The sequence below is a fragment of the Phytophthora cinnamomi genome, assembly GCF_018691715.1.
Source record: "Phytophthora cinnamomi strain GKB4 chromosome Unknown Contig131, whole genome shotgun sequence".
In the NCBI taxonomy this organism is placed as follows: domain Eukaryota; phylum Oomycota; class Peronosporomycetes; order Peronosporales; family Peronosporaceae; genus Phytophthora; species Phytophthora cinnamomi.
This window is the reverse complement of record NW_027151064.1, coordinates 275,420-300,718: the sequence shown is the minus strand read 5'-3', so window position 1 is coordinate 300,718 and position 25,299 is coordinate 275,420. Positions and strand designations below refer to the sequence as shown.

General features: G+C 52.8%; 7 protein-coding genes across 7 annotated transcripts; all 7 read left to right on the top strand.

Annotated features, from left to right (window-relative positions):
* Positions 1-13,605: 13,605 nt before the first annotated feature.
* On the top strand, positions 13,606-14,160 carry IUM83_17637 (uncharacterized protein; the record flags this gene model as incomplete). Its single annotated transcript, XM_067942599.1, has 1 exon — positions 13,606-14,160. The coding sequence occupies one exon, from the start codon at positions 13,606-13,608 to the stop codon at positions 14,158-14,160; it is 555 nt and encodes a 184-aa protein (XP_067779971.1).
* A 1,660-nt stretch (positions 14,161-15,820) lies between these two features.
* Positions 15,821-16,342, top strand: IUM83_17636 (uncharacterized protein; the record flags this gene model as incomplete). The annotated part of the gene is made up of 1 exon (XM_067942598.1): positions 15,821-16,342. The coding sequence occupies one exon, from the start codon at positions 15,821-15,823 to the stop codon at positions 16,340-16,342; it is 522 nt and encodes a 173-aa protein (XP_067779972.1).
* Positions 16,343-16,510: 168 nt separating this feature from the next.
* Positions 16,511-17,789, top strand: IUM83_17635 (uncharacterized protein; the record flags this gene model as incomplete). Its single annotated transcript, XM_067942597.1, has 2 exons — positions 16,511-17,299; positions 17,370-17,789. The coding sequence occupies 2 exons, from the start codon at positions 16,511-16,513 to the stop codon at positions 17,787-17,789; spliced, it is 1,209 nt and encodes a 402-aa protein (XP_067779969.1).
* Positions 17,790-18,290: 501 nt separating this feature from the next.
* On the top strand, positions 18,291-19,790 carry IUM83_17634 (uncharacterized protein; the record flags this gene model as incomplete). Its single annotated transcript, XM_067942596.1, has 3 exons — positions 18,291-18,878; positions 18,954-19,271; positions 19,350-19,790. 3 exons carry the CDS (start codon positions 18,291-18,293, stop codon positions 19,788-19,790), a joined length of 1,347 nt encoding a protein of 448 aa, XP_067779970.1.
* Positions 19,791-20,761: 971 nt separating this feature from the next.
* IUM83_17633 (uncharacterized protein) lies at positions 20,762-21,316 on the top strand (the record flags this gene model as incomplete). The annotated part of the gene is made up of 1 exon (XM_067942595.1): positions 20,762-21,316. One exon carries the CDS (start codon positions 20,762-20,764, stop codon positions 21,314-21,316), a length of 555 nt encoding a protein of 184 aa, XP_067779974.1.
* An 819-nt stretch (positions 21,317-22,135) lies between these two features.
* Positions 22,136-22,666, top strand: IUM83_17632 (uncharacterized protein; the record flags this gene model as incomplete). The annotated part of the gene is made up of 1 exon (XM_067942594.1): positions 22,136-22,666. The coding sequence occupies one exon, from the start codon at positions 22,136-22,138 to the stop codon at positions 22,664-22,666; it is 531 nt and encodes a 176-aa protein (XP_067779975.1).
* A 317-nt stretch (positions 22,667-22,983) lies between these two features.
* Positions 22,984-24,447, top strand: IUM83_17631 (uncharacterized protein; the record flags this gene model as incomplete). The annotated part of the gene is made up of 3 exons (XM_067942593.1): positions 22,984-23,538; positions 23,615-23,929; positions 24,007-24,447. The coding sequence occupies 3 exons, from the start codon at positions 22,984-22,986 to the stop codon at positions 24,445-24,447; spliced, it is 1,311 nt and encodes a 436-aa protein (XP_067779973.1).
* Positions 24,448-25,299: the final 852 nt, after the last annotated feature.

Sequence of the window (25,299 nt, the reverse complement as noted above, 5' to 3'; positions counted from 1 at the left end):
TAGGAGTATTCCGATCAGTCTTCCTAAGATAGTACTAGCGATGGGGAAGTATCACAAACAGGATGTCTGGCTTGACACCTGTGCCCAGTACAGCGTGGCCGGAGCGGGGTTGCGAAAGTTCGGACGTTGTGTCACTCGAGAAGGTCCCGTAGATATAATTGAAAGATTTGGTGGAGGTCGTTCACGTGTGCTTGGAGTATGGGAATTCAGGGGAACAACACAGTATCAACAAACAGTGATGGTCAACGCACTGGTTGTCGACGCTCATGATAACGAGTTGCTAATAGGAGAAGATTGGATGATAGAGCACCAAGTGAACCTAGATTTTGGCAAGCGGGAGCTCAAATACCAAGATGAATGCGGGAAGAAAGTGGTTGTGCCTTTCACTTGTGTAGGAGGGACACCGCTGGTGGCTGCGCCAGATCAATGGGCTGCTACTGTACGCATGGCCAAAACTGTGAAGCTCACAACAAATACTCGTAGCGTTCAGCGCGTTAGTGTCGGCGCGGTGGATGGAACGACCAGTATATTCCTACCAATACCCACACATAAACGCCATCTGTTTCTGGCACCTACCGTTGGAACCGTGCGAAATGGTATGGTACCTGTTGCAGTTCTTAACCTGAAAGGCAAGCGAGAGAAGCTGCCCGCCAGAGCTGAACTCGGTTCGTGGATACCCACAGATGATGCAATGGAGTTGCTGACGTTAAATGGGCAGTTAGAACGTGAGAGAGTGATGGAGTGGGTGGTGAAATTACGCACAGCTGACGCTGCACCTCTGTCCAATGACGACGACCTTGATATTGGAGAGATGGCGACTGAAGACCGTAATTTAGCGATTGCATTACTTCGTCAATATGCTGGCATCGTAGAAAAAAAACTTGGTTGTCCACCACTTGCAAAGATGACGGTCGAGCACCACGTAAATACTGGAAATGCAGCGCCAATTATGCTCCGACGTCGGCGGCAAGCTGTAGTTGAGAACGAAATTATTGACAAAGAAGTGGACGCCATACTACAGCAGGGCGTTATCAAAGAAGGGCAAGGTGCATGGGGGTTCTCAGTCGTGCTGGATAAGAAGAAAGATGGAGCTGTACGATTTTGTGTTGACTATCGGGCTCTAAATGCTGTTACGATCAAGGACGTATACCCGTTACCCCGAATTGATGAAACACTCGAAGCTTTGAATGGCAGCGAGCGTTATTGTAGTGGGTCTAACTTGACTCACTACTTTTGCTTACACGTCGCGCTACGTGTATGAGGAAGCGTAAGTACTTAATAATTACTTAGGTTAATTATATTTGAAAACACAAATATAATTTAAATCCGATAAGACTCCAAGTAGCTACTTTAAGGTAAAATGAGAACTGTATTGTTTGTAAATTGATCTTTCTCCTAAATCTGCTAAAACTGATTATCATCTATAAAAGGGGTTGACAGCGACTGGTTGTCAGAGCCCCACCATTATGCACGTCTCTAATTGGTAGAGAGATGCTGCTTTCTACCAATAGGATTTTTGGGTAGGTGTGGACCACTCATTGTGGTGGCCCACTTCAATGTATCCATTGGTGTGACTTACACCAAGGTGAGGAAGTATCTAAAACTTTTAACAGATAACCTATCTGTTAAAATCACAAGTGGCTTGTAGCCACTTGTACGTCTAACCCCGTTACACCATCCCCCCCTTAAGGTTAGACGCGCGGGGTCTCTGCACGTCAATCTTCGGAATTGACCATTCGTCAATTCTCCGCGTTTGGAGAAGAAATCCGCGCTCATTCAACGATGAGCGCGCCTCAGAAGAAGACTTCGAAGTCGGTGGAGAGTCATCTCTCCATCGATGACTACTTCGAACGCCAGAAGGCGAAGTATGGCGACGTCGTCGACCTCGACGACGACGATGAAGACATGGAGGACGAGGAGGACTCGCCCTCAAAGCGCAAAGACTCAGTGTCGAGCAAATCGCTCGACCCTCATGCCAAGAACATTCGCCCGCGTGAAGGGGACGAATCGGACGCTTCGAGTTCGAAGCGTTCGTGAACTGAGAGCGATACCCCACTCGCTTCCGCTGAGGCTCTCAGTACTCCGCGCGCTGCTGCTGCAGCGCGTGATTTCAAAGCTCAAGGCTCTCCACGCGCTGCGCCTGCAGCGCGCGATCCGTGGATGCCGTCCGCGTCCGAGATCTCGGACCGGTATGGGAACTCGGTACCTCCGAATGAGGTGCCGCTGTACGTGTGCAGCGCCATCAAAGATGACGCTGTGGCTGCCGAGCTGCACTTTGATGCGGAAACGCATCAAAGGCGCGATTATTACATCGGACTCTTCCATGAGCTCCGATGGTTTCAAAGCAAGAAGACATCTTCTCGCAGCAAAGTGCCTGAGTGGCAGGCACTTTGTCAAAGTTGGAATGCTTTTGTTTGGACTCTTCCTCGTACACCCTCACCAATTCCGGAACGTCCTCCAGCAAGACGTTCCGCGGCTCCCATGTATCTTGATGGGGAGGAAATCCTCTCCAACGAATGCGAAAACGACCCCTTGAGGGTTCGTTTTCTGGATACTATGGTCAACAATCCGCTCAACAATCCAGTGGGTTGAGCCTCGGGCGTCACGGATCGGCGGTGGCGCGGGGGGAACACGCCCCGGGTATGACCAGCCCCGGGCTGATCAGTACGCGTCTCGCCACGACCGGGTGACCGCCGTGGAGCGTCTGTAGGGCGCTGGGTTCGCCACCCTGAAGCAGGAGCTGGCGAACCAGAAGGCCCAAGTCGCGGCGGTTTCGCAGACCGCCTCGAATATCCAGGTTTAGTTGGGGACCCAGATGAAGGGGTTGCTCCAGCGCGTCCGCGCGCTGGAGGAGAGGCTGCTCGTCGCCGAGGCCAAGGCTTCCGCTTCTGCCGAGGCTTCGGGTCAGCCGAGCTAGATGGCTCGTGCTGCAGGTACGGCTTCAGCCGTCCGACGTAAAAGGTCAGATGGAGGCGCATGCTAGACGGTATGTCTAGCGTGTATGCGTTGCCGTGCCGTGCCAACACAGTGAACGGCCCGATGAAGCGCGGAGCAAGCTTGCTTGCTCCGAAGTCCGAAACTGCATGTTTAGGCAGGTTTTGTGTAGCTAACAAGACCAATGAGCTAACTTTGAATTCATTTGTGTTGCCTCTGCCCACATTGTCTGCGTTCAGCTTTTGTTGATCAACCGAAGCTGCTATTGCATCTTGGACAAACCGAATTACGGCTTGTCTGTTGGTAATGAAGTTGGTTGCATCCGAGCTGAAGTCATTCAGCTCGCTCTCCGCTAGAGGCCCGGCCTCTGCGTGGTTCTTCGCGGTGTCTGCGCCCTGCGCAGACCCGTGGTCTTTCTCCTTGTTGTTGGGGGAGTCTGCGCCCTGCGCTGACTCATGTGGTTTGTCCGTTGTTGCAGCTGACACTGTGCAAGTGTCAGCGGTTTTCTGCGGCTGCTGTATTGCAGTCGTAGATCCTCCCCCACTTAAAGTGGGAGCCATCACTCCGAGTAAACTCGGTAGGCGTGGATGCCGCATGGCATTCACGTAGAACGGTGTATGCCCGGTCGAGGCATGCACTGAGTTGTTGATGGCAAACTCTGCCATCGATAAGCACTCGCTCCAGTACTGGAACGTGTGAGCGTAGGGCTTCAAAACGTCGACGAGCACGCGATTCACTCGCTCGGTTTGGCCGTCCGTCTGCGGATGATCCGCAGTCGACATTGAAAGTTGGCTCCCAAGAAGTGTAAACATTTCTTGCCACAGGTGCGCTGTGAAGCGCAGGTCTCTGTCCGACACGATGTCGGTCGGCATGCCATGGAGTTTGAACACCATGTCGACGAACAGACGGGCCGTCTGCTTCGTGGTCACGACTGCCGGCACCGCAGCAAGATGTACCATCTTGCTGAAGCGGTCGACGAAGACCACAACACCGGTATTCCCTCCGCTATCCGGGGGAAGACCACAGATGAAGTCCAAAGACATGGACTTCCAACACTCCGACGGAGTCGGTAGTGATTGTAATGGAGCCTGCGCGAATGGCGCAGGCTTTACGCGTTGGCATACCTCGCAAGCACGGATGTACTTGCGCACCCACATATACTGGTGGTGCCAGTTGAAGTCGCGCGTGAGAAGGACGTATGTCTTCTCACGACCGAGATGTCCCGCAGTCGGGGCATCATGATATTCGTACATGATCCTGAGTCGCAGGTCATGGTCATTTGGCACGACAACGCGGTCCGCGTTGTCGTCGACTGCATTATAAAGAAGTATACCGTCGTGCACTCGAAACGGTGTGCACGCGCCCGAAGGTGCTTGGGCAGCTTCTGACGGGACTTGTCAGAGGGCGCTGTGCCATAGGCCAGCAAGAGTTTCGCGTCCACGTCGTGCGCGTACGCGGCCTTCACATCGTCCAACAGAGACGATGTGGGTTTGCTCGATCGCAAGGCGTCAATGACATTGACGTCAGCAGCTTCTGCGTAGTCCGGCCGACGTGATAACGTGTCGGCCACTACATTCAATCTTCCGGGTTTGTATTCGACCCGGAAGTTATACTCCGCAAAGAATTAGAGCCATCTCGCCATTCTCTGTGAAATGTGTGGTGACTTCACTGCAGTGCATGGTCGATGTAGACCACAAATGGTCTTCTTCCAAGTAGATACACTCGGAACTTTGCGAGTGCGTATTTCATGGCACGGAATTCCTTGTCATGTACCGGATAGTTGCGCTCAGCTGGCTTCAGCTGACGCGATTGGTAGTAGACGACACGATCACGGCCCTCGTGATCGTGCTGCATCAACGCGCATCCGATCGCGAAGTCGGATGCGTCGCACACTACGTGAAATGGGCGATCTTGGTCAGCCACTGCCAAGATCGGCGCCTCAGTCGAGTTGTGCTTGACTGTATCGAATGCCTTTTGGCAATCGGCTGTCCACTTCCACACAGCTTCTTTCTTAAGAAGTTGTGACAGCGGGCGGATCTTGCCCGCGTAATCCTCCACGTACTTGCACAAGTACGTGGCCAAGCCAAGGAACTGCCTCAGTTCATTGACACTTGAAGGCGTTGGCCATTCATTAATCACTCTGACCTTTTCCGGGTCATGGCGAATGACATTCTTGCCTACGAGACACCGGAGGACGGGTATCTCGCTCGCCCCCGAAGATGCACTTCTTCAGGTTCGCGTAGAGCTTATGCTTTCGCATAAGCTCACGTAGCTTCTGGAGATGCACCCTGTGCATCTCTACGTCCGTCTTCCCGTCCACAGCTCGGCTGTGGATGAACACATCATCGAAGTAGCTCGGTGCGAAGTCGCGCACCGAGCGCAACAAGTGCGTCACGCACCTGTTGAAAGTCGCAGGGGCGTTCCTAAGCCCCTGCGGCATTACTAGCCATTCCCAAAGCATGCCGCTTGGTGTGCTCACTGCCGTGAGAGGGATGTCGCTCTCACGCATTAGGATCTGATAGAATCGATCTCGCAAGTCGATAGCACTGTAAACGGTGCTCCCGACCATTGAATCGATGATGACATCTTTTCGTGGTATCAGCGTCTGCCGGTACCGTCGCATCGTTCAGCGTATTGTATGCATGAACGATGCGCCATCCGCCCTGTGGCTTTTTAACACAGAACGTCGGAGCACTGTGCGGGGACTTTGATTCCCGCACTTGCCCTGCTTTGCGACGACTTTCAAAGAAGTCGTCGATTGCTTTTACTTGCTCTCGCGGCAGTGGCCACTGCCGCGTGACACAGTACTTCGTGCCCGGCACGAGATCAATCTCGTGCTGAATGCCTTTATCCTGCGGAAGCTCTGCAGGGATCTCTTCCGGGAGTACGTCTTTGTACTTCCTCAATAATTCGTAATAGGGACTCGACTTCAGCGAGTCCCAACCTTGTTCCTCGAAGCGCTCTCGCTTTCGTCTTCGCCGGCAGACCCTGGCTGCGTGCGCGCGATATCAAGCCCGGCTTGATCGCATGGCGCTTCGTCGTGCAGCCCGGCTGCACGACAGCATGCAAATTGCGTCAGTACGGGACGTTTGCAACCGTCCGCAGTGTTTGCAGCGTCAACTCCTGGAGTTGACACGCCGTTGTCACCTCGACGCCATCCATTGGCGGAGCCCCTCGCGACCGAGGGTGCGTCAGCTCACGGAGCCGACGCGTCGTTGTCGACCTGACCGCTTCGGGTCAGGGACTGTCCCTTACACGCTTGAACGTGGGTATTGGTTCCCGGAACCAGTACGTCTTTTTCCCCTGACGTCGGCAGCCTTGCCGACGTTGGCTTCACTTGTGCGCACCCTTGCGCACTTCCTGGGCACTCCGGGTCAGCAGCATTAAGCGCTGTCTCTACTGGTGAGCCGCGTGCACGTGCTGGTGCGTGCGCTGCGGTAACAGGGCCATCGCTCTCTGTTCCGCTGTCGCGGCCGAAGCGCACGAGCGTGCGCTTCTTCCAGTCTATCACCGGATCATGCCGTGCAAGCCACGGTATGCCCATAACAACGTCGAACTTATCGTCCAGGTCCAGGACGATAAAGCGTTCGACAAACGCTCGTTGTTTGTACGAGAAGCGCACGTTCACGACGCGCTTCTCAGTCTTCATGATGGCACCCGTTGCCAGTCGCACCTCCAGAAGACTTCGAGGTACATTTACCTCCCCGAAGTCAAGTTTCGGCAGGCTACGTAGTCGAACAAAGTTGTTCGACGCGCCTGAATCTACCAAAGCTCGAAAAGAGCCACTCGCTCTCTTCGAGTAAACCTTCAAGATGACTAGATTCGGCCTGTCATCTTGTTTCATGCAGCGAGAGCTAGTCTCACTGGGGGTTGCAGTCCTCAGTGTCGCGTGCCCGATGTCGGCACGCGTGACTGCATTACCAGTAGGGCGCCCCGCGCCTACTGGATGATCGCGTTTTTGTTGGTCCGCGGCGATGCCTAGCATCGCCACGACGGCCACCTCCACGGGGCATAGGAGCTGTGCACTCCCGTGCAAAGTGACCGATCCTTCCGCAACGGAAGCATCGTACACTATTTCCGTGCTGCTGGCGACCAGCAGCCGTTGCATTCGAGAGGTCCATTGGTTCCGGACCTCCCGTCCTCGCTACCGGGCGCGGTTGCGGCCCCGGTACATTTACATGGAGTTTAGCCTGCCGCAGGCTAAACTCTTCTTGCATGGCAAGGGTGAGTGCAGCTTCGAGAGTACTCGGGTACTCTCGGAAGAGATAGGTCTTCACGGGCCCATCTCTAAGTCCTTTCATGAACGTGACGACCTTAGTCGCCTCGTCTATCGGATTGGTCACGATATTTGAGACCAAGTATCGTGCGCGCTGCGCGTAAGCATGGACGTCATGCTTACCCTGCTGAAGGTCGAGGAACTCCGCCCTCGACCGGAACTCGTTTTGCGGGGGCTCAAAGGCTTGTCTGAGCTCCTCTTTGAACACTTCGTACGTGCTGAAGCACGTAGGATCGGAGAGTCGGCGTCCATACGCCCAACTCCTTGCGCGTCCGCCAAGGCAGGACATGGCGAACGCGACCTTCGACAGCGGGTCGACGATGCGTCGAGCCGCTATGGCTGTGTCGAGCTCGACAAGCCACCGGATGAGAGGCTCGCCCTCTCTTCCCACATAATTGCTTACGCTCAATTTCAATGTTTGAGCTCGCGGTGTCGTCCCTGACGACGCCGTCACTGAGGAAGCATCATCACGCTGCTCCATCATGATGAACCCCAGAGCAACACCATGTTGCTCCGTCGGCGATAGCGTACGCAGCATCGTAGCTATCGCCGCCTCCCCAATGACTGTTGACAGTCGTTGGAGGGCCTCCCACTCTGGATCCGACAGGTGGGGACAGTCAGCGCCTGCAACGCATGTTGCAGGCGTGTTGGAGCTCTCCATGGGCACCTCCGTGCTCATGTGGTTCTCGGCTCCGCGTTCGTACACCTCATACGAACGTCAAGCAGTCGGTCGTTGGACGGACTACAAAGTGCTACCAGGTGTAGTGGGTCTACTTTGGCTCACTACTTTAGCTTACACGTCGCGCTACGTGTATGAGGAAGCGTAAGTACTTAATAATTACTTAGGTTAATTATATTTGAAAACACAAATATAATTTAAATCCGATAAGACTCCAAGTAGCTACTTTAAGGTAAAATGAGAACTGTATTGTTTGTAAATTGATCTTTCTCCTAAATCTGCTAAAACTGATTATCATCTATGAAAGGGGCTGACAGCGGCTGGCTGTCAGAGCCCCGCCAATATGCACGTCTCTAATTGGTAGAAAGATGCTGCATTCTACCAATAGGATCTTTGGGTAGGTGTGGACCACTCATTGTGGTGGCCCACTTCAATGTATCCATTGGTGTGACTTACACCAAGGTGAGGAAGTATCTAAAACTTTTAACAGATAACCTATCTGTTAAATTCACAAGTGGCTTGTAGCCACTTGTACGTCTAACCCCGTTACAGTTATACGTCACTTGATTTGCATTCTGGGTATTGGCAGCTAGCCGTTGCAGCTGAAGACAAAGCAAAGACAGGATTCATTACGAGGCGAGGTCTATTCCAATTCTGCCGAATGCCATTTGGTTTGTGCAATGCTCCCAGCACATTTCAACGGCTGATGGACTGTGTCTTGCGAGGACTCGCATGGGTCAGTTGCCTAGTCTACCTCAATGATGTCGTAGTGTTTACAAAAGGATCTGTGGCACGACATGTGGTTGAACTCGCGGTAGTACTGGAACGCTTGGCAGAAGCAGGATTGAGCCTCAAAGTAAGCAAGTGCAGCTTCGCAGCTACACGTATGGAGAATCTGGGTCATGAGTTATCGCCCGATGGCGTTCGACCTCTGGGGAGACTCGTACAGGCTGTGCAAGATGTCGCCGTTCCCTTGGATGCAGACGAAGTGCGTAGATTTGTAGCCCTCGCCGTATATTACAGGCGATTTATCCGTGATTTTGGCGCACGAAGGACGCCTTTGACTCGCCTTTTGCGTAAGACTAGTAAGTGGGAGTGGAGTGTGGCGCAGCAGGAAGCATTTGAATGGGCTAAGGCACAGTTGATGCAGAAGCCTGTACCGATATACCCGGACTACAATCTTCCCTTCAAGTTGACGACCGATGCATCAAGAGCAGGATTAGGTGCCGTGTTGTCGCAAGACCAAGGATCGGGTGACCAACCAGTAGCTTATGCATCCCGCGTGAACAACCCTACTGTTGCGAACTACAGTGTCTCTGAACTTGAGTGTCTCGCAGTTGTGTGGGCTGTCAAGCTTTTTCGACCCCATGACCGACCATGTGGCTCTGAAATGGTTGCTAACTGCGAAAGATTTGGCTGGACGCCTGCATCGTTGGTCGTTAGCTCTACAAGAATATGACTTTGATATCCAGTATCGCACTGGGCGAGAGAATCACATTGCAGACGCGTTATCTCGATATCTTCCCGCCGGTGAGGGGCAGACACCAGCCTCAACCACAGGTCGAACCACAGATACGGAAGCTGTGGAAGTAGTTGCTGAAGTTCACCGAGTAGTAGGTCGACCATTCGTTTCTCAGCGGGAGGTACAAGCAGTACGCCACGATGACCCGGACAACACACACATACACAAGTAATGCTGCAACAAGCTCTAGAGCAAGCATGATAACCAACGTTGTGCGAGAACGGATCGAGCGTGCAGCGAAAGATGCAATTGCGTGGGCTATGGAAATCTTGGAGGTAACTACCGGGTCGAAAGCAATTGTCGATACGACTCATGAAAACTTCTGCAGTAGTGACGAGATCTTTGTGAATCTAACTACTGACAGCAGGGATGAAGCAAAGAATGGTTCTTTACTGGGCACACGGAAGGACTCACTTTTGCGAGACTGGTGGAAAAACATGACAACGAAATTACTGACGAGCATGCTGCGCAGATGATTAACGACGCAGCTGGAGATGTAATTCGATTAGTGAAGGTGCAGCGTGTGGAAGCAGTTGAGCTGGGTGTCGTACAGTTCACTGATGATGACATTAGACGTGAGCAAGAAAATTCAGTGATGGTGCAAATGTTAAAGAGGCGTGGGTGTTACCGAGGACGCCCTGTGACAGTGCATAATGATGGTCCTGTCTACTTGACTTGCGCTGATGGTGATAGGATTATGTTACCGGCAGTATATTGGCCACTTGCTTTTAAAGAGGCTGATGACAGCATCTGGGCAGGCCATTTGCGAGGCCCGCCAACATACGAGCGGCTCAGACGTATGTATTGGTGGCCTCGTATGCGTGAAAGTGTATCTCAGTGGGTGGCAGCGTGTCAAGATTGCGGGTCCAGAAAAGCTAAACCAACAGTTGTAGTGCCACCGCTGCGCAGTGTTCGCACTGGTGATGTATGTGATAGGTGGGCTATCGATGTCGCGGGTCCCCTTCCAGTAACCCCGCGTGGCAATCGCTACGTTATTGCTGGCATTGAGTATGCCACACGCTATGCTGTCGCAGTTGCAGTGCCGCAACATACGGAAAGATGTCGCTCAGTTCTTAATGGAGAGAATTGTGCTAGTTTTCGGACCCATGTGTGAAATAATGATGGATGGAGCAGCTGAGTTTAATAGCAAGGCGATGGACGAGCTCCTTCAATTGATGCAAGCAAAGCAAACAACCCCGGTTCCATACCGCCCAAATTTATTAGGACTGGTTGAGCGCTTCCATCGGACATGGAAGGATATGATCAGCTTCCAAACGAGCTTATGATTCGGAGGAAGTTGCGAACACCTAGTGAATTGCTGCGCAAGAGTCGTCTAGTTCACCCAACACAGACAATTGAATCATAACCTGAGTTGCTAATTGATGATCTCGAGCGAGCACAAGCATTGGCTAAAGAGGCCCTGGAGAAGGAGCAGGCGAGACAAGCCATCTACTACAATCAGAGGCGTGTCAAACAGAAGGCTTCGTATGCTCCAGGACAGTTAGTTTGGATTTATAGGCCGTCCAAAGGCCCTGGTATCACTAAGTTCCGCCACAAGTGGCGAGGTCCAACGCAAGTGATAGAACCGGCTGGTTTTGACAACCACAAATTAACGAAGCTAAAGTCAAGAGCCGAGCTAGTCACGCATTGCTCGTTCTTATTACCGTATTTCTATCCCACCAATTTGCTGGACAAGATGGCCAAGGACATCGCGCTCGACCTGCATGAAGAAGCCGACGCAGCCGGTGACGTTATTGAACTTGACCCCGGGCGGGAGGAAGAACCAGTGGAGCCAGAACATGAAGGACTTGGCGCGGATTTGGCAGGTGACCAGCAAGACGAGACACAAAGACAAGTGCCAACTGACATCCAACTAACAGTAATCACAGAGCCGCCCTCCCGTGCCCCAGTAACAGTAGATGCCCATGGCTCAGAACCAGTTGTCGTCACGCCGGCGGCCAAACGCACGAGATCGCAGTTGCGGCAAACACCGTACCCTCGGGTAGATATACACAATCACAGTATCGGTGAACCAGTCGATTCCGAAGGGCCCCGAACTAGTGGAAGAGCGCTCGAGGTAGAACCCCAGCACCAATATCAGGCGAAGACGCAAATGACAAGCGAAGCAGTGCTGCACCCTCGACACAGGGTCCAGTATCCACCCAACAACCAACAAGAACAGGCGAACAAGGAACCTTTATGCAAGCTGAAGACGAGCATATCTACGTTTTCGCTGGTCGAGGGCGGCGAGGTGTGGATAGTTTGGCAGCTTCAGCCCCCAGTCGAATTCGGATCCGACCGGATGAACGAGTCTGCGAGTGTCGACGCCGTCGTTACCGTACACGTTCCGGACGTTACGTATTGGAGTTTGAAGTTGAAAGGCTTGGTAGTCGATCAAGCAGCGAAAACCCTGAGTGTGTCTGGATTAACCAGCAGGAATACGAGCAACTTTGGTGGGAAGGTCGTATGTGCCACAAGGACGAGGCGAACCAACATGAGCTGACGCTTCCAGAATAAGCCAACAGCACAGAGGGGGTGAATAACGTCCGACCACCGAAATGAAACATCATCGGGGACGATGATAGGGCTAGGGGGAGAGAGTAAGCAGAGTGGTTTTCAGGGTCACGCTGATCCGTGAAGGAGGCCGTCTACAATGGACAGCGGAGAGCAGGTGTTGTTTGATGTGGTGTTTAATGTGGTGTTTGACGACGATGACAGCAGGATACAGCAGCATAGTGGCGTAACGGATCAAGGACGGCAGGCGACGGCGTGGAAAGATTGCAGCACCAGCGAGCGCGAAGATACCAGAAGGGGTGAGCAAGGTGACAGCGAGCGCAGACCGCCATGACATCGTCTGTATGGTTGAGAATTGTGTGGCTGAGGCGTGTTGGCAAACGTCGCTGCCAAAGATCGCCCGCCCCAAAAGACACGCTCAGCCAGGACCAAAGATAGCGAACCCAGAAGACGGCTCAGTCTAAGATCTGCGGAGTCGGTGGCAAGCCGAAGACGCGGAAGTGCGTGCGCTGCGAAGCAAGCGCCAACCAGAGCATTGTATCTGCCGGTACAGGCAGCAGCAAGCTAACGAAGAAATATACTTGAGTTCCTGAGCGAGCATCCACTTGAGTCAACTAGAGGAGCGCTAGTGAAGAAACCACTGTCGAGCGAAGTCGTGCGGAAGCAGCTGAAGCCGAAGCAAGCCGTAGTCGCCGTACCACTGGTGACGTTCGTCGACAGGCCCCACGGTAGAAGACCGTCGGAAGGGAGAACACGAAGGCTGTGCACGCATGTGGGCACGGTCTACATAGTGACAGCTCCAACCAGCTATAGCCTCTCTGGGCCTAAAGGAGAAGCAAAGGGTCGAGAGCACGTGCAAGCAGTACCTGTGACAATTTCGGTGATAGCGAAGCTCTGCCTGTCAGTAGATATTGTACATTGCATAAGTAGTCGAGCTGTCGTCGTTAGCCATCGAAGCCCTCACGACTGCAGGCGCGAGATTCGGGCAAGGTACAGGTGGTAGCTGGCAAGACAGAGGTAGTTTACTGTTCCGTGATTTGCTGACCTGTCGAGAGCCTTCGGTGATTGCAACCGGAGTCGGTGTTTGCCTCGATTCGTAGCTTGAGGAGACTGACTGGTGCCAACAAGCGATGGCAGAGGAATCCCGCGACCTGGACTATGCGTAGCGCTATTACACGCAGAGCGTGAGACGCCCCAAGTGATCGCATTTATACCTCAGGCACCGCCGATTATAGTACTTTCTAGTTCATAGAGGGTATTCAATATATACGGTAATGCTAAAGTACATGTTGCTAACATATACCATAGAAAAAGGACCTACTACTTTCGAAGTCGATAGGATCTAAATAACGTTATTGACAGGGTACCAATTGTTTTGCGTTCAGATCGGTATTTCGCTCGCAGAAATATCCGGCGGTGCATCTCTTCGTCAATGCGATGCTGCTTGGCAATCTAAGCCATTCGACCAGTGAGGATACGGGCAGGCTGTTCGTGTCGGGGGTGGAGATGTAGACGCAAACCCGGTGTTGGTTGTACCGCCGATTTTCGGATCGCGAGCTTACGGTGCACCATGACAGACTCGAGTGTGGGCAACACTTCCTGGTTCGGGTGGCCCGCGACAGTCAGTCAATGGCGATCTTACAGGAACCTTTATTTTCGAATTGCCCCGGTGACTGCAACATGAGCTTCTTGCTTAAGGAGGAGCAGCTAGCGACGCTGGACGAGCTGTTCGCCTTCATCGAGTGCGCGGGGCAATGCGCCGACTGCGACGACAGCAACAATGGCGGCGAGTCCCCGTTGGCGGTCGATGGATCGGATGCTGGAGACTGTTGCCTGCCCGGCTCAGAAGACTCCTGCGCACAGCAGAAATCTACCAAGCGGCGAAGGAAACGCACAGGCTGGAGCTCCTCCACGGGTCTGCAGCGACGCAAGCGAGCAGAGTTGCAGTTCCTGCGGCAGCACGTGCTCCACCTCGAGACGTATCTCCAGCAACTCAAGTCGCCTCCGACCACGGACTTGGACGCGTCGAAGGACGAAGATTCATGTCTGTGGCAGGATTTGGCGATGGCTGAGCTGCTGAAACGCGTCCAGGCAGAGGAGATCAACCGCTTACTGAAGACCATTATGAACAACCAGCTCCAGATACATGACGCGCTGAAGAACGTCTTCGAGGAGAGTACCATTTGCACGAAGAACGCAACGCCCGCACCAGATGAGGATACGTGGAGTGTATGAGAGAAAGAAGCCTCCGTGACGCCTGCGTAAATTCATGAATATACTTTCTGAGTGAGCAAAACAGTGGATATGTACCGTATTAGTCAAATCTGAATTTACGGCATGAGACATTGTTCGATGATCGTTTCGCAAGGTGCAGGGCGTTATTTAACAATGTAATGCAAATACATGTATCGACGTCAGGACTCGAGAGGCTGCATGTACCGTGTACACCCAGAGCGAGCGGGCTGTAGTGGAGGAAATCTCCAGCCTGCCCAAGCTAGCAGCTTCAGCACCAACTGGTCGCAGTCAATTACGGCAAACGTGATGACTGCGACAACAAATCGTGTGCATAACGAAAAGCAAGCGGAGCATAACGTAAAGCTGATGACCAGCCAGAAATCCAGTGCGCCATAACGACAAACTTGATGACTAGCTAACGACAACCTAGATTACAGTAGCTACGGCTTCATTGGTTAGCAGGAGCCGCAGCACTAGGAATACCTCGTGTCCTATTCACTTTGCTATTTACCTTTGGCAATACACTACGGCTAAACTTCCGGGGTCTTCGCCGACTCCCCCAGCGTGTTTTCGATTTCCCTGCAGACACTACACGGGTGTCACGGAGTTGATTAGACGCAATCTGCGTCATGCAGAGCAATGAGATGAAGTAGTAAATTGATCAAAAGGCGCGTGCTTGGTGGTTGAAGTATTCCGTTGCTGTGTCCTCTCGTTGTCTATACGGGCGTGGTAATCGACTTGGTCCTCGTAAACAATTACGCCTCATGATTTTAACCTGTGGTCACGTCGGAGTGATTGGATGGTGCACGTACACGTTGCTTCGACTTGAAACCTTAAAACACCCTTTGCTTACGATGTACAGTAAGCTGGGCGGAAGAAATACGGCTGCTGTTGGTGAGCTGTAGTAAGCCATGGTTGTGACAAAACAAAGAGAGAGCTGCTGCGTTTCCCTTTTCTTGCAACACGTAATCATCGATGACGCGCAAACACGGAACCAACAATATCCGCAACGCGTTAGTGTATCTCGAGGATGACTAGTGTTTTGCACGTGTTTAACTAGCAAAACTCGCTATGCCTGTCAAGCATCGCCTGATGGAGCATCAGCAATGATGACTACGCCCCGCTGCGTTGGCGATCACACAGACCAGGACCGCAATAATAGATACACCTTCTCGCCGTTCGTCAAGGGCTTTACCGTAGATTTACGCAAAAGCGATCTAAGCCCAGATAGTAGGATGTATTCCTTTGCTGAGTCCACCACTAGTATCGCCGACACTTGTACCAGGACACGTGTGTAAGGCTATGAATCTATAGCTATCTCGTCACCGTCACCAGCGCAAAATGCCCTCAAAACGCAGCGGGAACACAGGGGGGTGCCCTTTCTACTAGCGAATTGCAGCAACTGCGCCAAACGACGGTTTACGAGAGCTTGGTGGGCGCGTAGCTGGCGTTAAGCGGGCGCACACGTTGCAGATGACCATCAAAGAGGAAAGGTCCAACGAGCCAGCACCAATAGATTCGTGCGCAGGCGCCAATGAGGTCTCCCCATGAAATAGTACTTGGCATCGCCATCGCCGTCGTCGTCCAACGGAATTCGGGTAGTTCGTCACTTGCGAATTCTCACCGCCAGAGCGACACACACAAATACGCGAGTACGAACATGACTCTGCAACTGCAAGACGACGACATGGCTATCGTTGAGGAAATCCTCGCGTTTGTCGATACATTCAAGATGGACGAAAGGGCCTTCAACGAGTGCGGTATCGCCGACGCAGACCTCAAGTTGGCCTTAGTCGAGAGCACCGAGTCCGTCAGACGAGCGACCTCCGCCAGTGAGACCAAGCCGCCCCCGAAGCGCAAGCGTATCCGCACCGGCTGGAGCTCGTCTACGGGACTGCAAAGGCGCAAAAGGGCGGAGCTCGCGTTCCTTCGCGCGCACGTCCAGGAACTGGAGACGTACCTCGAGCAGCTGAAAACCAGAGCCTCGCAGCCGCAAGTGGCCGTTGTCGCGAACGACCGAGGCGTGGATTGGCGCGAGGTGGCGCTGGACCAGTTCATCGAGCGGAAAAAATCCGAGGAGGCCAACCGCGTGCTCAAGACGATTCTCGACAACCAAACGCTCGTGGGCCAAACGCTCACCCAAGTGCTGCAGCAGAGCCCCCAGAGCCCCAACTTCAACTAGAACTTGCCTTTTTGTTTTGTCCAATCACACCATATCGCTCCATCCATTGGTTGAAAACCTTGTCGTGTGAATGTTGGTCTGTGATTACGCAGTCAATATGATTATGTAGTCCACATAAGTCAACGCCAGTGCAAAAGTGACTGGTATTCCCCTACTCGACAGCTAATAATGAGCATTCTGGTCACTGACGCCGACGAAGCCGCTACGCTAGAGGCCACGCTGGCCTTCGTGGACGAATGGAGCTCCCCAATGGGCGTTTCTACCGCGCCGAGGTGCCTCACGCCGCAGCAGAAGCAGCAGCAGAAGCAGCAGCAGCAGCAACAAGGCGAGCCCTATGCTGCTGGGCCCAAGAAACCGCGTCGGAAATACCCGAACAGCTCCTCGACCGTGCTACAGCGCCGCAAGAAGGCGGAGATTGTTGCTCTAAGAGTCCAAGTCGCGCAACTTGAGACTCGGTTGGAGGAACTTAAGCATGGCGCAACACAAGCTCTGGATGTTGAAGATACTACGTTGCTGCAACAAAAGGCAGCGTCGGGGGCATTAACTTACGCGGAGCAGGCGGCGCTGCAGTGGCGAGGGCGTCTCCAAGCGGAGAAGACCAATACCAAGCTGAGGAAGATCATGGCCAACCAACTCAAGGTCAGCGAGACGTTGCGAAAGTTACTGCAGGGGACAGCAGCGATGGAGGGCATGGACTTCTTGCAGCCGGAGCCGTGTCGACCGCTGGTCGATGAATCGGCGTGCAGCTTGGCGTTGCTGGAGAGGAGCGTGGAGAGCTTGTACTTGGAGGCAGACGCGGTCTATCGGCCGGAGGCGCTGCAGTCGATCAGTGTGCAAGCGATGGTGAAGCACAGCCAGTCGCTGGGTAAGACGGTGGAGATTATGTCGACCACGCCGATGATGTGCCCGTTGAAGGAGGCGAGCGATACGCTGTGGAAATGGTTCAGTCTCTCCAAGGTACGTGCCGTGATTTTTTGTATTCGATACGCAGTATTTTTTACTTACAGTGGGGACCTCTGTTTGTCAGTCGTTGGGAGATCGACCAAATATTCTCGAGCGAAGCTACGCGCTAATTCTGGAGAGTCAAATTGGCACGCTCGAATTCAGGAAACAGAACTTCGTACGCAGGTACGAAGAAGCTGATCGAGTCGTCATTATTTGGGTAGACACTTTGCGGCTGCCGAAGTACCAGTTGCAGTTCCGCAATCAGTCGTGGATGTTCATCACGCCGTCGGCGGATGCCCCCAAGGACACATCAGTACTACGCTCTTTTCAGCAGTTATTTTTCGACTCGGAAGCGAGTCATCCAGTCGAAGAAGCTTCCTTTGCTCGAGAATCAGCGTTTCAGGAATTGAGCAAGCTGTACCGCCACTACTTGCAGTCGCAACAGAACGTGATGCTGAACGAGACTCGATCTGCGGTGATGATACAAGGGATCTCTGTGTGAGCGTGCGCTGAATGGAGCAAAGCGATTGTGTATGAATAGCTGCGTGTTGAGTACCGTAAATCTGCAAGTATGAACTTGAACCGGAGTTTCACATAAAACCCAGCAAGCTATCCGCAACGATACCATAGCAACACCTTTCCAAAGCACTAGCGCTAGATCAGAGCGTCTTGGACCACGAGCAGAGCCGGCGATGATGCAAAGCGCGTAGATCGACTAACGTGGAACAGTGGCGGTGGCAATGAAAAGCGTCGTTTTCAGGCTCAGGGTATCTGCTTTTTGCACAGTGGAAACGCACTGCTGTAGGACCTCACCCATCCTGGCGCGAGCTCCAGTTGTCGCGGCTGCATCTTATCGACGCAGCTTATCGATGTTCACGTGAGTATTGGGCCTGCATAAACACCCGGTGTTCGTCTGCTATCGTAATCACTAACTCGGGTGGGTGGACCGCATCGCTCATTTTTCGTCTTGCGTGATCGGACCTAGTTACAGTAATCGCTTCTCATGAGCTTCTTGGTCGGGGAAGCGGATACCATATCGACGCTAGAGGAGCTGGTGACTTTTATCGACGCGTGGGATGATGGTAACAGCAACGGCACCGGCGACGTCACTACGAGTGAGAGTGAAAACGACAGCTCTCCTTACAGCAACGAAGACATGGAATCGGTGCTGCTTGACTCGCTTGACGGTGTGCTGGAGGAGGCGAGTTTTCTTCCAGAAAAGCAGTTAGAGGCTCCAAAGCCCATGAAGAGGAAGAGGAAGAAAGCTCCGGGCGCATCTACGCAACTACAGCGTCGCAAAAAGGCCGAGATATTGGCGTTGCGGGCTCAGAGCCACCAATTAGAAAGGGAATTGGAGCGACTTCAACGGAATCACGCTGGACCAACTACTTTACCATGTTTGGTGAGCGTCCCACTTGAAAATGGAGAAAACAGTTTAGTGCCGACTTCATGGTCTACGATTGCTTCAACTGAATACCACGAGCGCCTCAAGTCGGAACAGCTAAACCAGAAGCTACGAGCGGTCCTGCTAGAGCAAATGAAGATGAATACAGCCCTACGTGATGATTTCCCGGCGCAGATCTCTCTTCGAGTACGTACTCTGCTGTAATGTATTTCTATCTCAAGTTTTTTTTTCCTAACCTTGCTTTCGTTTATACATGTACAGAACTTTGAATCTGTCTTTGGCAGACAGCCTTCCCCTTTAGCTCAACTTCCGTCGACTGAAGCAGGATGCGCTGTGGATGTGATCGACGGGCTGGAGAAGACGACTGAAGGGCTGTATCTCGATTCTGAAGTAGTATTTCGTCACAAAGAAACTCCTTCGACTGACTCCGTCCTGTGCGTAAAGCAAGAGCCTACACGTGGCAGGGTGGTCGAGATCACAATGACGACCACATTGCCGTGCTCGGTGCAGGAGGCGAGCGCGATGTTTTGGCGAGATCTTCTCGCTGTTCGGCAATACAACGACAAGTCGTACCACTTCGTAAGTCAATTTGAGGTTGTTGCCCTGACCCGTAGATACTAACTTCAATTTCAACATTGCGCGCTGCTTGTTTTCCAGCACCGACAGCGCAAGCCAGCCTCCGTGGAAAAGAGCTTCGTGTGGCTATTGCAAAGCGATGTGGGTGCGAGAGAGCTCAGCGGGTTTACCTTCGTGCGCAAGATCGAAGAACCGAACCGCGTGGTACTGGTCCAGGCCGATCGTTTGGTTCTCGCAACAGGAGGAATCCAATTCCGCATGCATCGCTGGACTATTATCACTCGCTCCGACGATGAAGCACGACCAAGCTCGGTTGTCCGAACAATGCTGCAACTCCACGCCGAATACACAACCGGCTTCACCGGGAAGAAAGACTGCCTTCAAGAAGTCGAAGACTTGGTGATGGGGGTACTAAGCCAGCGGCTGCGATCATATCTTCATCGACAGCAGGGAGAGTTTGCGCTGGAAGCCGAGCAGATCCGCATGCCCACCAGTGGTGCAGCAACATGTAGTCCGGTATGAGATGCCGCCAGCGACATTAATGAGACTACATTTTGGTGAATGGATTTTTGCTCAGCGTTTGCGGGACATGCATCGCTGGACGCCTCCAACAACACGCACTCGTGTACATGTACTGTATTCCTTCGGTGTGTACGGCATGGTCACGATCGGTTGCGTTACTTGCGCGTTAAAGCTGGTGGGCCAAAAGCCCAGGATATGTTTCTTCCTAATCGTAGGCATTACGTATAATACCACCCACTGTTTAACACCCAGGCAGCGCACCAGGGATATAGCAATGTGCAAGTTGCGGCACTGTGCATTTGCGTGCGAGGTTCCGTGATTTGCTGACCTGTCAAGAGCCTTCGGTGATTGCAACCGGAGTCGGTGTTTGCCTCGATTCGTAGCTTGAGGAGACTGACTGGTGCCAACAAGCGATGGCAGAGGAATCCCGCGAGCTGGACTATGCGTAGCGCTATTACACGCAGAGCGTGAGACGCCCCAAGTGATCGCATTTATACCTCAGGTACCGCCGATTATAGTACTTTCTAGTTCATAGAGGGTATTCAATATAATATATTATACGGTAATGCTAAAGTACACGTTGCTAACATATACCATAGATAAAGGACCTTCTACTTTCGAAGTCGATAGGATCTAAATAACGTTATTGACAGGGTACCAATTGTTTTGCGTTTAGATCGGTATTTCGCTCGCAGAAATATCCGGCGGTGCATCTCTTCGTCAATGCGATGCTGCTTGGCAATCTAAGCCATTCGACCAGTGAGGATACGGGCAGGCTGTTCGTGTCGGGGGTGGAGATGTAGACGCAAACCCGGTGTTGGTTGTACCGCCGATTTTCGGATCGCGAGCTTTCGGTGCACCATGACAGACTCGAGTGTGGGCAACACTTCCTGGTTCGGGTGGCCCGGGACAATCAGTCAATGGCGATCTTACAGGAACCTTTATTTTCGAATTGCACCGGTGACTGCAACATGAGCTTCTTGCTTGAGGATGAGCAGCTAGCGACGCTGGACGAGCTGTTCGCCTTCATCGAGTGCGCGGGGCAATGCGCCGACTGCGACGACAGCAACAATGGCGGCGAGTCCCCGTTGGCGGTCGATGGATCGGATGCTGGAGACTGTTGCCTGCCCGGCTCAGAAGACTCCTGCGCACAGCAGAAATCTACCAAGCGGCGAAGGAAACGCACAGGCTGGAGCTCCTCCACGGGTCTGCAGCGGCGCAAGCGAGCAGAGTTGCAGTTCCTGCGGCAGCACGTGCTCCACCTCGAGACGTATCTCCAGCAACTCAAGTCGCCTCCGACCACGGACTTGGACGCGTCGAAGGACGAAGATTCATGTCAGTGGCAGGATCTGGCGATGGCTGAGCTGCTGAAACGCGTCCAGGCAGAGGAGATCAACCGCTTGCTGAAGACCATTATGAACAACCAGCTCCAGATACATGACGCGCTGAAGAACGTCTTCGAGGAGAGTACCATTTGCACGAAGAACGTAACGCCCGCACGAGATGAGGATACGTGGAGTGTATAAGAGAAAGCAGCCTTCGTGGCGCCTGCGTAATATACTTTCTAAGTGAGCCAAACCAGTGAATGTGTATCGTATTAGTCAAATCTGAATTTACGGCATGCGACATTGTTCGATGATCGTTTCGCAAGGTGCAGGGCGTTATTTAACAATGTAATGCAAATACATCTATCGACGTCAGGACTCGAGAGGCTGCATGTACCCAGAGCGAGCGGGCGTCACGGAGTTGATTAGACGCAATCTGCGTCATGCAGAGCCATGAGATGAAGGAGTAAATTGATCAAAAGGCGCGTGCTTGGTGGTTGAAGTATTCCGTTGCTGTGTCCTCTCGTCGTCTATACGGACGTGGTAATCGACTTGGTCCTCGTAAGCAAGTCCGCCTCATGATTTTAACTCGTGGTCACGTTGGAGTGATTGGATGGTGCACGTACACGTTGCTTCGGCTTGAAACCTGAAAACACCCTTTGCTTACGATGTACAGTAAGCTGGGCGGAAGAAACGAATCGGCTCTACGCGCAATAAAATGCATCGTCCGTGCTGGCACGAATGTACACGAACGTAGGTGGTTCCGTACATGTACATGTACCTATTACACCTTGAAGGAATCCGTAGTTGGCACGTGAGACCGGCGAACAAGAGACCAATACATAGATGTGCTTTCGCTTTCGCCACTGGCGAATCGCCAGTGACTCGCGTGGGTGGTTAGACTTTCTCGCGTCGTCGGTACCAGCACTGTCGGCGGCTTTGCCGAGGTGGCGGTCAGGCACCTGTCACTAGGGAGCGGAGCCTTCATTCAAGAAAAAGCAAGCTCTCTAGAAGGACGAGATGGATACTTTACAGCGGGAAGACGTGCAAATGGCGACGCTGGAGGAGCTGTTCGAGTTCATCGACTGCTGCGTGAGTCCCGACGTGTACTCGGACAGTATTGCCAGCTGCTGCGAGCCTATAACCTTATCCTCCATCGAGAGAAAGACGCCGGCGCACGGATCGCCTACAACGGTTGACCAAGTTACTCCCGCCACCAACACAGCCACTTCGGCTAAGCCGAAGCGGAAACGGAAGAGGACGGGCTGGAGCTCTTCAACGGGGCTCCAGCGCCGCAAGAGGGCCGAGTTACAGTTCCTTCGGGAGCACGTGCGAGACCTTGAGGCGTACGCAGAAAAGCTCAAGCAGCAGACTGGCCCGGTCCTGGTGACAGAGAACGCGGCGTGCGATTGGCAAGAGCTGGCCGTAGCAGAGTACAAGGAGCGCCAAAGAGCTGAAGAGACGAACCGCGCGCTGCGCAGGATCATGGACAACCAGCTGCAGGTCAGCGCCGCTCTAAAACTCGCCGCCGAGCGACATGCTCTTCTATGAATTTGACAGCCGTACATATAATACAGTATCACTAAATAAACAGCGCATCGTGATGCTAAATGCGACTACCCATATTCGTTACTCGCCAACGCATCCGCCTTCACAGAGACCAAAACAAAGCACACACAGTATTCCAGGCACTAGGTATGCACGTCGCATTCCCGAAAGAGTTCTTCTATCGCACCCACCTTTGCCCCCAACACACCCACTTTTGCTTCCGCGTCAACATTTCGCCTGCATAATCATTTCTTTTTCAACCAATCAAATGCCTGGTATTCCTTCGCTCTCCCCCCATGCGTCATTCCTCAACCGCAGCAATGACCACACCGTTCCTGGAGCCCGAAGCCGACGATCTGGCCACGGTGGCCGAGGCGCTGGCGTTCATTGACGCCTACGAGGGCAGCACCAGTGGCAGTGACAGCGTCGCGTCCCCCGTTGGCCCCGATCCAAATTCCGCGTCGGGGGTCGAAGTATCGGATTCCGTGGATTCCGTCAGAGGAGAGACCGTCGACGGGCAGCAGAAGCCCAAGCCGAGACGCAAGCGCAGGTCCAAGAACCCGGCGGGCTATTCGACCAAGTTGCTGCACCGCAAGAAGGCGGAGATGCAGCAGCTGCGGGAGCAGGCGCTGCAGCTCGAAGCCAAGGTTGCGCAGTTGAAACTGACGAGGGCGGTGGGCGTCGGCGCGTTGGCAGCACACGCGTCGCAACTCAAGGAGAAGGCGGAGTGCCGGTGGATAGAGCTGGCGCAGATCGAGCTCCAGAGGCGACAGAGGTCGGAGCACACGAATCGGAAGCTTAAGGCGCTGCTGGCCAACCAGGTCAAGGTCGACGACGCGTTGAGAGCCGTCGTGATGAAGAGATCCGTGCTGGAGGTGGGTGGATGTGTAGAGTGGCATAGATTGCGGAGAGAGGGGGGTCTGATGTGCTGCTGCGTTTGTTTTGAAGCAGGGAATGGAGTTTTTGTTTGAGAAGTCGCCGACCGTGCAGAGTTCTCTGGATGCAGTGGACAACAGCGCCGTGATCATGGCGGAGCTGGAGAAGAAGGCGTCGGAGATGTATCTCGGATCCAGGGTGTTGTTTGAGAAGGAGTCAAGTATCTCGACGATTAGCTGCGAGATGAGGCGCAGAGTGGATAAGCAGCTTGGGCAAATGGTGGAGATCATCTCGAACGCGCCACTGTCGTGCTCCATGGAAGTCGCTTGCTCGTCGTTGTGGAAAGAGCTGATGACGATGCGCACGTACCCCGACAAGTCCTACCGCTACGTACGTACTGCGCTAGTATTTCTTGTTCTCGTGGAGACTGTAAACTCACTTCAGTTTGCTGTGAATTGCGTTGGCAGATGCAAACAAGCACCCCGAATGTGATGGAGAAGAGCTTCGACCAGATTCTGAGGGGGAAAGCTGGCGCGACTCCAATTAACGGTTTGCAGGTCATGAAGAAGTTTGAAGAAACGGATCGGATAGTGTTGGCGCGAGCATATAGGATGCTGCCAGCGACGGATGGCTTACATCTCCGTGGCAAGGTGTGGACAATCTTCTCTCGATCAGAAGCAGATCCGGCTGAAACATGCGAAGTCCGCTCCTTCATACAGCTTTATATGGAGACGCAGCCAGGGTTTTCACCCACCCCGGAAGATGTCGCGTACTTGCGTGATGTGGCGTTCGAAACATGGAGTATGAAGATGCGTACGCACGCCCAGTATCTGCAAGAGGTGATGGTTGAAGCTGCTGCAGGCGCTCCGGCGGGGGCGTCGCAGCTGCTGCTCAAGTCTATCTGTTAAGTCGACGAGAAGAATAGGTGATGTTGAAAATGAAATGGTAATCTACGAAGTAGCACGTTGCTACAAAGTCTGGAAATGTATGGATCGTTTACATGTAGGAAAAAAAGTGTGTCAAGTTAACTTCTGCCCCTTATACTGCAGCAAGCCACATGGGTGAAAGTGCAAGGAAACCCGAACGGAGAGATAACTGAGGGCCTAGATTACTGATAAAAACTTTATTGACCAGCTAAATATTTCATAATCAAAATAGTGCTGCGCTTTCATGAGTTGTACAGCTTAATGCCGATACCTCTGCTCGTAAAGTAGCAAGATCATATGCGCAAAAATGTCAAGCGGGTTGTTGTTGGTGGTGCCGTCTGTACTGAAACCGTTTTTAGCGCCGCACTTGAGTCGTGCCTGAATCGCTGTACGAAACTAGATTTTTAAATCGACAGTGAGCGACGTGTTCGGGATCACGGAGGTCTTGGTGCAATTTGAAACTTTCAAAAAACTATTTTGTCCAATCGGCCCCAGTATTCAGAGATCTTATCGAACCAGTGATTAGTAAAGTACGGCAATTGTTTTATTGATACTGGGCTACTGAAAAAAAAGATTCTCAACGGTATGTGGTAATGTATCTATTTTTCTTGCCGTGTATTAGTCGAACATAAGAAAAAAAGTTGAGCGAGACAACTACGAAGGTGGGGAAAATACCTGGTTCCATCTCCCGTCGAAACTCCATACGTTGGGGCGATAGTTTCGCGAGTGGCGACACTCATTCCCCCCCCCCCCCCTAACCGCGGTAGCACGCTGTGAAATACTTGTGCAAGTTGCCGATAGAGTATTATTATGTCTCCAAGCTCAAGTTGTGTT